The sequence below is a fragment of the Lissotriton vulgaris genome, unplaced genomic scaffold (assembly GCF_964263255.1).
Source record: "Lissotriton vulgaris unplaced genomic scaffold, aLisVul1.2 SCAFFOLD_911, whole genome shotgun sequence".
In the NCBI taxonomy this organism is placed as follows: Eukaryota; Metazoa; Chordata; class Amphibia; order Caudata; family Salamandridae; genus Lissotriton; species Lissotriton vulgaris.
The window spans coordinates 441,065-458,011 of record NW_028247209.1 but is presented as its reverse complement, the minus strand read 5'-3'; the positions used below and the strand labels follow the sequence as shown (position 1 = coordinate 458,011).

General features: G+C 39.4%; 1 protein-coding gene across 1 annotated transcript in view; it reads right to left on the bottom strand.

Annotated features, from left to right (window-relative positions):
- The window catches only part of SORL1 (sortilin related receptor 1), a 607,546-nt gene that overhangs the window by 162,931 nt on the left and 427,668 nt on the right, over positions 1-16,947 (bottom strand). The window contains exon 26 of the mRNA XM_086949665.1: positions 14,030-14,102. Within this exon, the coding sequence (XP_086805791.1) occupies positions 14,030-14,102 (73 nt within the window). The remainder of the gene's footprint in view (positions 1-14,029; positions 14,103-16,947) is intronic.

The window sequence follows — 16,947 nt, the reverse complement described above, 5'->3', positions numbered from 1 at the left end:
TTGGGATCGGATCAACGTGTGTGTACTTATTGTTGTAATAAATTAAACCAAAACCAGATGCCTGCTAGGGCAGTTCATAATAATCTGGAATTGGTTGAGATTCCTTCTGAATTGAAGGATTTAAATACTTATGAATCTATTTTGATTCAAAGTATCCATCCCTTTCAGGCTATTGTAAGAATGGAGCCAAAGACAGGGAAATTGCCTCCAGCAGATTTACAGAGAGGATTAAAGGGAAGAGTTGTTTATTTGCCTCTAGATTTGAACAAAAACATTAACACAATTGGAATAGAAAAAGTGGAAGAGGAACCTCTGGTTATCTTGGTTAATGGGGTTCCGACAAAGAATAAGAAAATATGGCAAGATTTAGTGGATGTTAGGAAAGTCAAAAAGGCAACAGTGTATTTGAAGAAAAATAATAAGTACTATAAGAATGTATATGTTGCAGAAGAGGAAGTAAGTGATGAAGAGGATAGCGATTTGTGTGCTGGCCAAATTGAGAAAGTAGAGGCCTCTAAAAGTGAAGAAATATATGAACATTATAGTGTTCATCCTTTGCATTCCAAGGAAGTGATGGGGAATGCTATTGAGTTGTTTCAAATGAAACAAGCCAAAGGGAGTCCCATTAGTGTTTGGGAGGAAAGTTTGGAAGCTCGGTGTTTCCCACAGCTATTTCCCACAGGTCAAGGAGGAAGATATGATGAGCGACCTCGTGAAATTCCTGCGTCTGAATACCGGACTTTACGATTGTATGCAGAAGATCCTAGGTTTCGGCAATGCATTCCCTATTTGTTTCATCTCCTGTTTGAAAGCGATCTGTCTGGACTGTCATATGCAGTGAACCACATCTTAAAAAGTGGTATACAGATGCGAAACATCTCGGCAAGTGACTTTATGCATAAAGTCAATGTCCAAGACAGTATTTTGGATTCTCACTTAATTAATCTCATGGCGTGTCAGCGTGGTACTAATGAGTACTGGTACCGTCGTCATGGTGACTTAAAATGTATGCTGAGGAACTTAGGAACTCCGACATGGTTCCTCACTCTGAGCTGTGCCGAGTATGGCTGGGATGACTTACTTGAATTTCTACGAGAGGCAAATGGAAATATTGAAAACATTGAATTCAAGACACCTGGAGAACTGTGTTCTTTGGATCCTGTGAATGTATGCAGGTACTTCAATCATAGATTTGAAGCTATGATGTCTTTCATCACAAATAAAAAGAATCCACCTCTTGGAGAGGTGTTGGATTTCTTCTGGAGAAAGGAGTACCAAGCAAGAGGTGCCCCTCATATACATATGTTGCTGTGGATCAAGGATGCACCTAAATTTGGAACAGATCCGGATGACTTAGTGATGAATTTCATCGAACAGTATTCTACGTGTGCTGTTCCAAACGCAACGGAGAAGAAAAGTCTAAGAGAACAAGTTCTACGTTTCCAAAGCCATCGTTGTGGAAAGTACTGTCGTCGTAAATTCAGAAACAAGGACAAGTTCTACACCAAATGTCGTTTCAACTTTCCACGACCGGTGATTTCTAAAGGAAGAGTGAACAGTTTGATGTCTTCGCTGCGACATAATGTGACGAGGAAATCACCCAAGAATACATACAATTTGAAAAGGAACGAAGAGTCCAAGTACATCAATGACTACAACCCAGTGATTTTGTCCATGTGGAATGCCAACATGGATATACAGTTTGTGGCTGACAACTGTATGGCTGTGGCTCGGTATGTGACATCTTACATCACCAAAAAAGAAAAGACCGAACTGAAGGATATGTGGGAGGACATTTCCCATGAAAAGAGCCTCAGCAAGAAGTTGTACAGTTTCAGTCTGAAGATGTTGTCGCATCGAGAAATCGGAGCTTACGAATGTTCTGATCGATTGTCTTCAGCAAGTCTCTATGCCAAATCCAGGAGTCTCGTTTGGGCGAGTCTTGGTCTTGCTGCAACGCGAAATCGAGTTCTAAAACCTGTTCGGGAAATTGAGTATTTGGCAGAAAAGGAACCAAACAGTACCGACATTTTGAAGACCAACATGTTGGATACATATTATCCAAATCGAAGCAGTCACCTTGAGAATATTTGTCTATATGAGGTTCTCCAAAATTATATATTCAAGAGGAACATCAAAGAAGATATTGAGAAAGGAGTGTATGCTGTAATTGGAAGTGAGGGATGCCTGGTCAAGCAAAGAAAATGCCAATTAGTAAACCATCGAAAATTAAGTGGCGAATCTCCAGAAAAAAAGGAGTTTTTCTATTTAGCACTTTTGCAACTTTTCAAGCCTTGGCGTGCAGAAGAGGAACTGCTTGGAGATTTCCTCTGTTACGAAGACTCTTTCAATGCAGCCAAGGAGTCCATAGAATGTCCTGCTTTTTCTAAATATCAAGAAATGCTAACTTTGGAAATTGAGCAGGAAGCAACGATTGCAGCCGAGATTGCCAGAGACAGTTCTCAGGACAGTCAGAGTTCTGTTTCATTGAGTCAAGATCCACTTGGAGGACCTATTATCGAAAATGAAGCTGCCACTGCTATGAATGAAGTAGAAAGAGCCATGGCACATGCTCAGGAGGATTCAGTTAACTTACAAGACTTGGAAAAACAACTCAACGTTGAGCAGAGGAAAATATATGATGAAGTTACCAAGGAAATTGAGCACGGATTAAGTCATGAGAAGAAAGAGTGCTCGTGTACGTCGTTGAAGCCTGTCCGACTGTACGTGAGTGGAGAAGCGGGAACTGGAAAAAGTTTCCTCATTAAAGCAATCTCTTGTTATTTGCAGGAAAGGACTGAGTCATCGCTGTCTTGTGTTGTCACCGCTCCTACTGGACTGGCAGCACATAATATTAAAGGTATTACTTTGCATCGTCTATTGATGCTGCCGGTGGAGCATGACAACAAATTACAATACAACAAGTTATCTGGAGATGCTTGCTGTGAAGTTTCAAGAGTTTTGAGGAAAATGAAACTACTTATCATTGACGAAGTAAGCATGGTTTCCAATGTCATGCTTGCCTTTGTGCATTTGAGAATGCAAGAAGTACTTAAAACTGAATATGATGTCTTATTTGGTGGGAAACACATTATTGTTTTCGGAGATCTTCTACAGCTGACACCAGTAAAAGGTCAACCTGTGTTCAAAATACTCACGCATGAAGATACCAGGAAGTGCCTAGGGAGCATTGGCAACGTCAATATATGGTTAAACTTCAATTATGCAGAACTGCATCAAAATATGCGTCAGGCAAAGGATGAAGATTACAAGAATATTCTACAAGATATTAGAATTGGAAAAGTGACCGAGCATGGGAAAGAAGCTTTAAATGCACGGTTACTGTCAAATTTGTATCCCAAACAAGATATTGTGCCTGAGAATATTTTTCATAAAATTACTGAGAAGAAATCCGGGATATGTCTCATGCCAACTCTTGCAGAATGTGCCATCTTCAACAACAAAATGTTGAATTTAGAAAAGCAAGAGATTGTGAAACTTGAAGCTATCGACAAATTAGAGCATATGGGATCAACAATTATTTTGTCAGACAATTTGAAATCAAAATTGGATTCATTAGAGAAGACTATATCTAAAACAGCGGGTTTTGAAAAGACTTTGAATGTGTGTTTAAATTGCCGAATTATTTTGAGAAGGAATTTACATGTAGAAAGAGGTCTGGTAAATGGATCAATGGGTAATGTTGTTGATTTTGAGAAATACAGAAATAGAGATGGAATAGAATTTTTAAAAATTAAATTTGATGGCATTGAGGAAGTACAGCAAATTGGTCGTTGTTCTGCTAGGTTTTTGCTTGTTAAAGATTTATATGTTCGCCGTAAACAGTTTCCTGTTTGCTTGGCATATGCGGTGACAATCCATAAATCGCAAGGTTTAAGTGTAGACTGTGCATTGGTGAATATTGGCAGTTCTGTGTTCAAGGAGGGTATGGCATATGTGGCATTGTCACGAGTTAGAACTTTATCGGGATTGTACTTGATTGACTGTGATGTCACAAACATTTGTGCGGATCTAGATTGTGTTAAGGAATACAATAGGTTAAGAAGAGAGTATGCGCCACATTTGCCTCAATATCCTTTGTTTGAGAAACGTGTGGTAGGCCGCAAACGTAGAAATAGCAGTAATAGTAGGGAGGTTGTTGCAAAAAGACTAAAAGTCAATGAACCGAAAATTGTTAGCAGAAAGAAAGTGGATTCTGTTGAAGATGTTGTCGGTTTTCAATTTGAAAACAGTTCTGGTGTCAACTGCTATGCAAATGTAGTGGTTAATGTTCTCTTTTCACTAGAGAGTTTAAAAGAACAGATTCTGTTGAATTCTGAACAAATTTTATGCTGTTTGTTGAATTCTGTTTTCGAGAAATGTAGCAGTGATCGAACAAAAGTAGAAAGTGTGTCTGAAGTTCGTTATCTGTTAGATGAATGTTCAGGTCAAACAGACTTCTCTGAAAATAATCAGCAAGATTGTCAGGAGTTTTTAATGTATATGCTTGATATATTGCAAGTTGAGGGTGTAGATGTAGATCACCTGTTTGGGCTTTCTTATCAATGGCAGCATGACTGCGAGAACTGTATGGTATCAAGTACTACTAGTGTAGACTCAGAAAGATTTATATATTTAACTTTGCCAGACAGTAAATCAGTCTCCTTTAATAAGCTAGTAAATGCAGCGGATCACAACATGGAGTGTAGCCAATGTAAATGTGATATGATGTCAACATTATTTATACGTAGATATGGCCAGTATGTCATTTTAATGATGCAACGATGTAGGCCTGATGGAACAAAATTGTCAACTTTAATAAAAAATTTTGTGGCTTCTCAGCTGTCAATATCAGGGAGGACTTTTGTTACTGTAGCAATTATCTATCACGATGGTCCATCAACAACATCAGGACATTATACAGCTTACTTAAAGTCTGGAAACGGCTGGTCATTCTGTAATGATTCTGTTGTAACGTTCAAAAAAAAATTGCCGTTTGACCTTAAAAATTCTTACCTGGTGTTTTTAAAACCAAAATTTTAAGTAGAGGGAATGTAAGTCTGCAATGCTGTCTCGATTAAAAATTCAACTATATAAACCTAATGCAAGTAAGTCTGCTTCATAGTAAGCAGTATCAGTGTCATAGGAAAAGGAGAACATGACTGACAAAGAAGAGTAAGATATTAGTAGTCCAGGATTGTGAAAATAATCTCAAATATTTTATTTTTGAAAGTTGCGAAAATAGAAAATGTCGGGATTTGATTGGAAGAATTACAAGATTTGCGAATCGCGGCAACATGATTTGGCCTAGTGGAAACATGTGATATAATGAGAGAAGTTTTTTTTCTATGTAACATATTTCACGTATCGATGGAGGTTTTCTTTCAGAAAGTGGCGGGCTGAAAATATTTAAAGCACAACAGAGTGCATGCTGTTTATAGGAGATCCTTCGACGTCATTGAAAGTAAGTTAATTTTAAGAAGTTTTGAAATCAGATTTCTTAGGTTGTATGGGTTTTTTAAACACAGTCATTTTGATTGTGTTTTTTTTTCCCCGCTGTTACATGATGAATACCTTCAAGTCACTGATTTAAGTGAAATTTGATACATTCTGAGAACAGCAAAAATAAACCATTTAACATGTATAATTAATGTTATGCTTTTTGTCCTTATGATATACATTTAGAAATGTGTGGTACATATGGGTAAGGTGAGTTCTGTAAATATCAATTTTAATGCTTAGAGTGCTGTACTTCTGGGTAGTGTTTTTTTTTTATAAAAAAAAGAGGCCTCACCTCAAAGAAAGCTCTTGAAAGCACACATCTTATTTGCATCCTAAAACAATCATTTACAATGTTAGACACAATTTTATTATGACTTTACATCTTTTTTGCGCTGCTATTGCATCACTATTGTGAGACATTAGCAGTGCAAGAAAAACATCATGTTTCAAAATAGGCCTCAGTTCAGCAATATCAAGATACAGTTTCTTTCGAATATATATCTTTAGGATTGTGTAGGGAACGTAGAGAAGCAGAGACTTCTGTAAATGTCAAAGTTGTTGAAAAACTGTTTGTTTTTGAACCTTTTCCCTTGTCTTTTCTAATTTTTAAATACATGTTTTAATATTTTTTGAAATGTTTGTTCTTTGTTTTACAGATTGAAAGTATGAAAAAATATTTAAAAAAGGTAACAAGAATTATAAGGTAAATGTTTTCCACTCTTTTTACCCGCAATGCACTGCTGATGATGTCATTGACAGTATCTCTCATTTACTCTCTCTAGCTGTCTTTCTTTTTACATTATTCTCTGTTTACTTCCCTTATACTAACTCTTCTTTTTTTTTAAAAAAATATTTTTTTTAGTTCGCTTAAAGTTCGCGAACCGGTCAGCGAACTTGAAGCGAACCAAAAGAAATAGAGCTTGCCAGAGTGATAAACATTCTAGCAATTTTGTTTGAAAGGGGAGGTAGTTCTGAAAAGAACTGTTTTTTTTTGTTTTTGTTGTTTTATGTTTTTTTTGTAATTTTTTGAACATTTTTTGATTTTTTTGTATTTTTAGAACTGTTTTATGTTTTTTTTGTGTTTTTTAAGGAGGGGAGACAACAAAAAACAGGCTTTCAAAACGGCTCAACTGGAGCAAAAAAAAAGAAAATTACTTTTTGGGTGCATTAGGGCACTTATGATTTTCATATGCAATGTTCATGAGGTTGACACTCATGTTGCCATATGACAACATAGCACCACAGTAAATACAAGACACCTTCATGTGCTGGAAGTTACGTTGGATGTTTGGCACAGTCTCTTGTGCCTCTCTTCCCGTCAAAGACAATGTGGATGTAGATCTTGCCACAGGAGTTGCCGTCGGATTGTCTACAAGATCCCTCAACTCAGCCCGGCTGTAGTTCAAGGGATGCCACCTGCTCATGTGACGGTGCATTGTATAGTTCCCCATACTGTACTTCTTTTCTGTGCCTCTCGACAATCTGTGGTCACAGATGAGGCAGGTGGCATATTTTGCATTCACTTTCTTGGTTCCAGGAGGGATGGTGAAAAACTGCCAGATGAAACTGGTTTTTCGTTTAGAAACCCGGGGCAACTCATCAACAAATTGTTGTCCCTCTCTTTCCTCTTCTTCTTCTTCCTCATCTTCCTCCTCTCTGTTAGTCATAATTTGACTGGGTGGTCCTCTCTTCTTATGGGGAGGTGGAGGTGGTGGTGGGGGTGCACCAGCTGCAGCAACAATGGAAGCCATTGTGGATCTTCAGATAAATGGTCTTTCTCTCACCAAGATGAAAGTCAGAGTGAGGAAATAAGGAGGGGTTTACTTGATTTGGGGAAAACAAAAGTTCTGAGCCAATGAAAAGTGTTATTTTTAGGTCACATGACCTAGTCATACATCATTTGGAAACCAAAAGTGAAATGAACCAATGAGAAGTTTGATAAACAAGTCACATGACCTGTTCCGCTTACGTTACGCGGCGCGCGCCGCGTCCCAGATCGCTTCCGGTTCGCGGTCCGGAGCACTTCCGGGAGCGCTAACGCGGCGCGTCATTAGACGCATTACGCGATAACGTGATACGTCGCGCTTCCGCGGCGCGTCACTGTTCCGCTAACGTAACGTTGACCGGTTCGCGGACTAGATCGCGGCATCAAGATGAGCTAACGGAAAGCTTCCCGGTTCGCGAACTAGAAGCGAAGAAAAAAAATATTAAAAAAAAAATTATCAATAAACATCTAAATATATTTTGGGATTTAAAGAATAATACATTTTACAGCTACAGATGTTAGCTTTTAAAAAACCAATGAAATTCACTGAAAAAACCATAGGTTATAGACCATATATAGTTAGAAATTTGCATTTAAAAAACCATTGAAATTCAATGAAAAAACCATAGGTTATAGACCATATATAGTTAGGAATTCGCATTTACAAAACCTTATTTTACTCGCATAAAACCATTGAAATTCCATATATAGTTAGTTGCGCTAACTATATATCGCGCACCCGCAATCCACTGCTGATGATGTCACATATTACATCATTCATGACATGGTCAGTGACATCACTGATGACATCACTGATGACATCTCAAATGACATCACTGATGACAACATCCAGTGACTGTATGTTTCTGTGAAGTTAAAATATGTCTTACATATTGAAGAATGAGTGGATGTATAAGTGTCTGGATGAAGGATTTAGTAGGTGCATGACTGACTGTATGAGTGAGTGATTAAATGTGTCTCACTGAGTGCATGGGTTAGTGACTAAACTGTCTTAATTTGTGCATCATTATGTCTGTTGTTCTGTAAACTGTTGCATGTGTTGATAAGTAGCTATATGAGTAACTATATGGGTTATTGATTGGTTGCCCAAGTATTTGTATGGGAGACTGAGTGTGTGTGTGGGTGGCTGGGATGTGTATGACTCTGTGCATAGATGTGTGAGCAGTTGATTCACTAGATGTATGGTTTCAAAAGTGCATGTGGAAACAGCTGTATGGGCGGTTGACTGTGTGCATGAGTGTATTGGTGAGTGAATGGATATCTCAGTGCTACATGTCAAAGTAAGTACATATGTAAAACACAGTACATGTGAGAGTTGACATATATAAATAACTGTGCATAAGAGCCAGTGAATGTGTGAGTGGCTGTATGGATCATTGTGAACTTGTATCAGGGATTGTATAAGAGAGTAAATATGTGTTAGTATATGTTTGAATAAGTAAAGTTTGTATAACTGTATAGTTGAGGAAATGGAGGTGTGATTGATTCTTGGCATGACTGACTAGGTGTGTGAGTAACTCCATGGATGAGTGACAGTCTGTAAGTGTCTGTTTACACTGATTGTATCTAAGGTTATATTAGAGTCTGAAGAGGTTCATTGTTTTATCACATAAATGATATCATCAGTGATGTGATCATTAATGTCAAATGAAATGTCATCAGTGATGTCATCAGTGATGTCATTTGAGATGTCATCAGTGATGTCATCAGTGATGTCATTTGAGATGTCATCAGTGATGTCATCAGTGATGTCACTGACCATGTCATGAATGATGTAATATGTGACATCATCAGCAGTGGATTGCGGGTGCGCGATATATAGTTAGCGCAACTAACTATATATGGAATTTCAATGGTTTTATGCGAGTAAAATAAGGTTTTGTAAATGCGAATTCCTAACTATATATGGTCTATAACCTATGGTTTTTTCATTGAATATATATATATATATATATATATATATATATATATATATATATATATATATAAAGGAATGAAATAAGCTGAAGTCTCCTTACATTTATGTTTATATTTACTTGTGGATTTATGATTGGTATTGTTGAACTATTCTCAATTGAAAAATGATTTGGCATCAAATAAAACCTAGAAGAACGTTTGTCCCTAAGCACCCCGTCCTTCTTTAGGCTTATGGGTCACTTCTGAGGTTTTTTACAAAAAGTCAGTTTAGTTCTGTGACAGAGAAAACTTTTTGTAATGTATAGGTTAATCCAAATTAACTAATGGGTTCATATTTACAAACAGTGGAGGTAGACAGGAGTTCTGATTAAACTCTTACTTATAAAGAAGAGCATGTTAACAAAATACATGCTGGGCCATACCTGTTGGGGTTGGCCAAAAACCCAACCCAATCCATACCACTTACCACTACACAAATCTTGAAAAATTACAGAAACTGAAGGACCTTTCGAGAACTTTATTGCATGCATGCATGTTAACGGATCATCTCAAAGCAGGAGTACTTGCACTTGGTCTGCAAATCCGGAACCCACCGGCAATTTTTGTAAATGACCTCATAGATCGCACTGGTTTTAGAAATCTGGCTGCAAAGTGTTCAGGCCACAAGATGGTGCTAGGCATTGACACAACTTTAGAGCAAAACAAGAAAGAACTTGAAGAAATAGTGGAATTAGAAAAGCTTATCAGAGAAACAGATGCCCTAGGTGATGCAAAACGAGCAATGGATAAATTAAGAGAAAAATAAATCAGGAACTTTATTTAAACACCACAAAAATAACAAAATATAGAAAGGTACAGCAGAGAAAATGTCTACCTATATTAATCTGACACATTTTACAAACAACCACCTCTCAGCACCCAGCAAAGACCATGGGGGAGAAGGAAGAACCAGAAATCAGTTGCCTTTTCAGTCTCCTATAACAGCTCTTCAGAGGATGCCCTAGAAGGCCTTCATTGAGCCAACACAAGCAACAAACAGATTTCTTTTTTTTATTAGAACAGCTGCTGCAGTGGTCAGGAGAGGGGAGGTAGCCAAGGTCATCAATACTAAGAGTACCCAGGGGAACGAAGAACAAAACGGAAATATTACCAATAGGGACTTTCAAAATAAATGCAGTAGGGGAATCCAATGGGATATAAGACTACAAGTAAACCATCCAAATTATTTATATTTCAAGATATACACTAACTGCTGAAGAAAGGAGCCTCTTGCGTAGTGGCTTGACCTTTTTTGGCACTGAAAAAGTGACTCCTTACAATTACATTAAGACCTAGTAAGATTGTTTTGACATGCAATTAGACTTAAGGTCTTCGTCCAAGACAACCCAGCAAATACCTAGAGAGACAGCACAGCTTTACACCCTAAATCCATCTTTAGTCCTCCCAGTATCTCAATGCCTAAAAAAGTTTTGATATTTGAGAAAAGGGTACCAACAGACATTATGAAACTCAATTGAGTATGTATCTTATAATATCACAAAGGAGGAACGTCTGACCCTGAACTCCCTCAAAAATAATGACAACATAATCATCAAGAACGCTGATGAAGGCAGCGGCATTGTCATTATGGACTTCGACAAATACAGGAAAGAAATCTTATGCCAATTGTCTAATACAGAACATTATGTATTACTGAGAGGTAACCTAATCAAACAAATCCAAAATACCGTACTATCACTCAACAAAACTGGTGAAGAAAAAATTTCTAAGCCATAATGAGTTTCTTTTTCTAAACAATAATGCTCCCGGGGTACCAGTATTTTATATCCTTCCCAAAATACATGACCTCTACTAACCTTCCAGGGAGACCTATTGTCTCCGTTTGTGGCTCTTTTTTAGGCCTTTTAGGAAAATACCTGGATCTTTTTTTATAAAAGACTTTGTCCCTCTCACACAGACCTATATCTGAGACAGTATGGATTTGATCAATCAGACCGAAGACCTGGAATCTGATCCTTAACAGGATCTTCTGGTTGTGTTAGATATCAAATCATTGTATACTAATATCCCTCAAAACGAAGGCCCGAACATTTTGACTATCCATTGGGAACAAAAACTGAGCCCACACCGTGTCATGAGGGACTCTTATGAAAAACCTGTACAGATCTCTACAGAAAATCTACAGAAAGAAGTACTCTTCTTCCCTACGACAGTTTTCATCCCAGGGGCCTCCAACATAATCTTGCATACATCCAATTTATTTGCACCTCAAGAAACTGTAAATGGACCTATGAAAATTTTAGGGAAGCTGTCATACTATCTGAAAAAAATAGAAGAAAGAGGCTATCCTAGACGCTTATTATCATGTGCCCTCAAACAGGCATGGTATTGGCCTAGAGAAACATTACTTACACCGGATACCAGACACTCTCCTAACCACACAGTCCTTGATAGCACCTATAGCCCAGTATATAACAAAATGACCACAGTCATGAAAAAAACATTGGAATGTTCTGATGGAAACAGTTTTATTTGAGGAACCATCACTCTTGTATTTTAATTGTTATAAAATTAGAAGATTCAATCTGCTACAAGCAATGTCTTGGTAACCCACACAATACACCACTGCTCGCCTAATATGCCTACCATGTGTTATGGGTTCTTCAAAATAGCTTATCTGTTCAGTTTGTACCCAAACCCTTGACACAAAAAGTGTTAAACATGGCAACATAACACACACGTCCAGAATTCTAAAGATGTAACCCTACAAATTTAGTTTATGCTATCATATGTCCTTGTAATAGGGTTTACATCAGACCAACTACACAGAAAGTTAAAGATGGCATCTTCCAACATAAAAGCAGAATCAAATGTCAAGTTCACAATGTACCCATGGTAACACATTTCATGACTATGTCCCATTCAGAAAACTCATTCACCTAGCAAGTTATTGACCAAGTAAAGCTCCCACCAAGTAGAAGCGATAAGCAGCCATCCTTTCACAGGTGGGAATGAAAAATGGATCATTAAATGCGCAGCAACTATTTCTGGCCTCAATACATTGGAAGGATGGCATTTGTTAATTTGATTGTACATGTATCCTTAGCTTTTTGACACATTTTATGTTACTCTTGCCATCCTTAGTATTTAAAGGCACCTCTGTCTTACAGCATTTATACAAAGGTTTTAAATGAACATTTTTAATTGTTGTTATATTTATGAAAGTTACTCGTACAAAATATTATTTTTGTTAGTCAATTACTGTTTTATTCAGATACAGCTATTTACACAATCTTTTATAGTCTACTTCATATTGATTGGAACAATCTATTTCTGTGGACGCTGGGACTTTTTGTTCCAAACAAATTTGGACATTACTTTTTAAAATTTCTATTGTGTGCACTTCCTCAAACCTTGGGGACTTTTTGGTCCTTTCAAGATGGCAGAGTTTTTTTCTTAAATTGTTAGCTCTTCTTGGACTTGTTTGTGGGAGCAAATACTTGTGCCACATTGATTAGCAAAAGAACAAGTGGCTTTTGGGTGATGTCAACATGAGGGTGTTGCTTCCTCATGTTTCATACCTTTAGTTATAATACAAGTAATTTTCTCCAAGATCGCGCCACATTTCTCATTTAGTTGGTCCTTTTTTGGTGTTCCTTCAATCACTTCCGAATTGAAGCACACACAGCTCCCGTTTAATCCATTTGAACAAGCAGGTTTCTGCGTTCCACTGCTGCAAATGCGTGATGGCCATAAGTGGGACTTGGAATTCAAGGCAGCCTAAGGAACTGTACTTTTCCCCTCTAGTGAGTGACATACATGCTCAATTGAGCCCATATATTGTATTGCCTCTTTCTGGATATTTAGACCCTTCCATCTCCAGATGACCTGTTGCACTTTATTTTGCTAATTTTCTTTGTAGCCACCTAGTGAGAGACAATACTAATTAATGCTGAACACTGATGTGGGTCACTTCTTCATTTGCTTTGGGTATTTAAGACACTTCTGTCAACAATGTGTAACTGGACTCTTTACGTTTTGGTTTTCCCTCTCCGATTGGATTTTGGCCCGTTTTACCAGATATTATATTTTTTTCATTTTTTTGCTCTACAGGGACATCTTTCCTCAATTCAATTGGATAACTATATATATATTTCAGGAGACAACAGATCTAATTTTTTTAATAGCACCCATTTTTTGGTTAATAAACATCCAAATATATGTTTTATTTACTTGGGATCTACCTGTATGCTCTGAATTTGCAAATGATGTTCGTCCTGATGATGACTCTATAAGTTTGTTCTATGGGTCGAAACACAGTCAATACCTTTGGGCATAAAGACAGTGTAACTAGTATGCTGGTCGATTACACATCTTTCAGAACAGAATATTTGATGGCCCCAACACATGATCAGTTCCTAGTGGTTGGAAAGACAGAAATGCTAAGTGCAGGGGTACTAAAACACCCTTTGTGGATCCATTCCTAAAATACAACTTTTGCAGTGTGCAGGTAGAAAATACGTAAACACCACCAATAGCTCATATCTTAACTATTAGTGAGGAACAATTGCAATTTGAAATCTAAGCTGTTTAACTAAAGGGATGATTGTTTAACTGAAATCTGCTTTGCCAAAACTAAGACATTGTCCAAAGAAGGCTAGCGGCACAGTTAAAAATACTAAAATATTGAACTGTAGAGAGCTACTATATAACAAGGTTTCTTTAGAAGTTAAGATTAAAATACATGGGGAAAAGGGTATTCCTTGTGAGGAGAAATTAGGAAATTTAAGCAATATCAATGCTGAAGAATTTTAAAAAACATACCTTTCTCTTTTGTGGTGGTAATGGACATTAAGTCACTCCATTCTCCTACTCCTCGACTAGTGACCGCAGCAACCTTCAAAAAAGAGAAATGCACATTAGTATAACAAACACTTAAAAGGTTATCACAAAATTACACCATTTTATGCCAGGACATGAGGCTAGCATTAATCTTTTATTCACTCTTCTGAGCAGCAACCCTTAAAAGTTCCAGGAATCAGAGCACAGAACCACTTCACCAACAAACAGAGTCCTGCAATCCAATAAAATGTCCTTGTCTTCCATTAGCTTCCCCTTTTTTTGCTGTCTCTTAGCAGATTTGGTTTAGTATTGTATATATTATGGTTGTTTACATGCATTTAGTGTGTATGGATTACCACATTTTTGGGTGGAATCAAGTTTTAACAAACAAATAGAATTTGATAAGTTTGAATTATATCGCATAATAATAAAATATAAAATAAAGTCTGAAATTAAAAGGAGAGCACATTTCAGAATAATGGGTGATGTCAGTTTAGAGGTAGCGTAACGGTGCAAACCAATAGTTTCAACAGATCTAATATTTTCCCCCCAAAACTTAAGATTGATACAGAGAGACGCCTTGCGGATGCCCGGTCATTCTTTAAATGACGTATATATGGATTTGGTTTCATTTGGGAAATAGACATATAGTACAAGTTACTTACCTTCAGTAATGATGTATCTGGTAGAGACGATTCTAGCCGCAGATTCCTTAACGTAGAATTATCACCAGGCGTGAGACTGGATCCGGACACTTTTTTTGCCCAGCATCTCTGCGCGCCGGGGGGACGGCACCACGCGGCTAAGCCCAGGCGTCGCCCGCATACATGACGTCAGCAAGGTCACATAAGTCCCACCCCGTTGCGCCTACGTCCCTTTTCTTCTGAGAACTTGTCTGTGCACCAACGAGGAACAATCAGACAAAAACTGTGGGAGTATAGGAAAAGTGTGCGAAAGAGCAGAAAAAGGAATGGTGACAAACAACACCATAAGGAGCAGTGTCAACAGTGCTGTACCCAAAGGCAGGGAAAGAAGAAAGAGCAGAGCACAGCCCTGAGAAGCCACCCTGCCAGCATGCAGACAGCCCCACCCCCCTTGAGACAAGGAACATAAGCTAAATGTCATACCAACATGTAGCAGGGCCACAACCCCAACCAAGAATAACGATGGAGCACCAGTTCCAAGACAAACAGGGAACAACAACCTCCAAGGCAACCTCAGCACAGAGTGGGACAGACCCCCAAAGGGCAAAGTGCAAGGCACGATTGGGACCCCAACTCAGAGGTTAGCAGAGGCCCGGGGACCCTTAGTAACAAAGAGGGAGGAAGGGAGGGAATGAGAGAGGCAAGCCTCTAACCTGGAACAGCCAGAACAGAAGGGCACATGAGTACCCCCAGATCCATCCTCCTAGGCGCCAATAGAGGTGGAAGGAAAAAGAAACAGGACAAAACAGCCTGTCAAAAGAACAAGGAATACACCCACCAGAGACATAGCCAACCTCCGGGAGGAGAGCGCAAAAGGTCCTCGGAGAACGGGGAGGAAGGGCAGGCCGTGAAGGAATCTGCAGCTAGAATCATCTCTACCAGATACATCATTACTGAAGGTAAATAACTCGTACATCTGATAGAGACTACTAGCCGCAGATTACTTAACGTAGAATAGATACCCTAGCCATACCCCCGGGGAAGGAGGGTCTGCGAAAGGACCTCACCAGCCTGTACAGAACAGAGTGTCCCACATGGGACTAGTCAAACAGACAGGCGAAGAGCCTCGCCCCCACCCAGGCAAGGAAGAGCCCCCACAAGCAGAACACTACCGACCCCAAGGGGGGCGTGGGAAGAAGAAAGAAAAAGAAGAAAGGAAGCCCGTTCACCTCAATAGAGGAACCAAGGACAAGCCAGGGGAGGCCGAAGCACCCTAAGCCCCTACAAGGCCACAGAACTTCCAACCAATACCAGGGCTAGAACGAGGAAAAGAATAACCTAGAGTGCCCAAGCAAATGAGGGAAAAGAAGGCGAGCCCACCACAGTTGGAAGGGAACGGACCAGACAGAACAGCGCCGACAGCAAGAGCACAGTCGGAAGCAGAAAGAACAGCCCGCGCCCCCCCCCCCCCCTGCCCCCCTTCCGGAAGACTGGCCAGGCTAAACCAGTAAGAAGAAGAAGGAGGAGGAACACAACATCTCAGCCTCCAAGATAGAGAACATAAAGTTGAAAAAAGGTCTGGACACACCGCAGCGAGGAGTCCGAGCACACGATGCAAGAAGCAGAAACAGAGCCACGATGCTAGGTCGCAGAACGGCAGGTCAGGCCTAGCACACAGTGCAGCGACCCCGAGGAAGACAGCCCGGGTCACCACCAAGACAGTATAATCCAGCAAGGGGAAATTGCACCTGCAAAATACATTAACGCCATGGAGAGCAGAAGCCCGAAGGCGACCACAACCCCGCCAGCACAGCATAAGCTAAATAACAGCTACCACTACCCCACAGAGGGTAAGTTAAGTCCCAAGACATGGAAACCCTCTTTGGAAGAACATCCACAGCAGAGGACAACAGAAAAAAAATCGCATGTAAAAAGACCCCCGCAGAAGGCTTAACAAGCAGCCCAAGAGAAAAAACAGAAGGCCTAATCTCAGGGCCAATCTGGGGCAGGTAAAGCAAAAACACACACAGCAAAGAAGGGCCATCCAGCAGCCAACAGAACTACAGCCGCAACAAGGAGGGGTGAGTGGCCATAATACACACAGAACTACAACAACGAGGGCGACTCGCCCAAAAAGAAGGAGAGCATCATCAAGAGCTAGCCCAACTCACCGGTCACTGAGGGGGGGGGGGGAAGGGGGGAGAAGGAAGATGAGGAAGAGGAAGAGGAGGAAGAGCAGGAAGAGGAGGAGGAGGA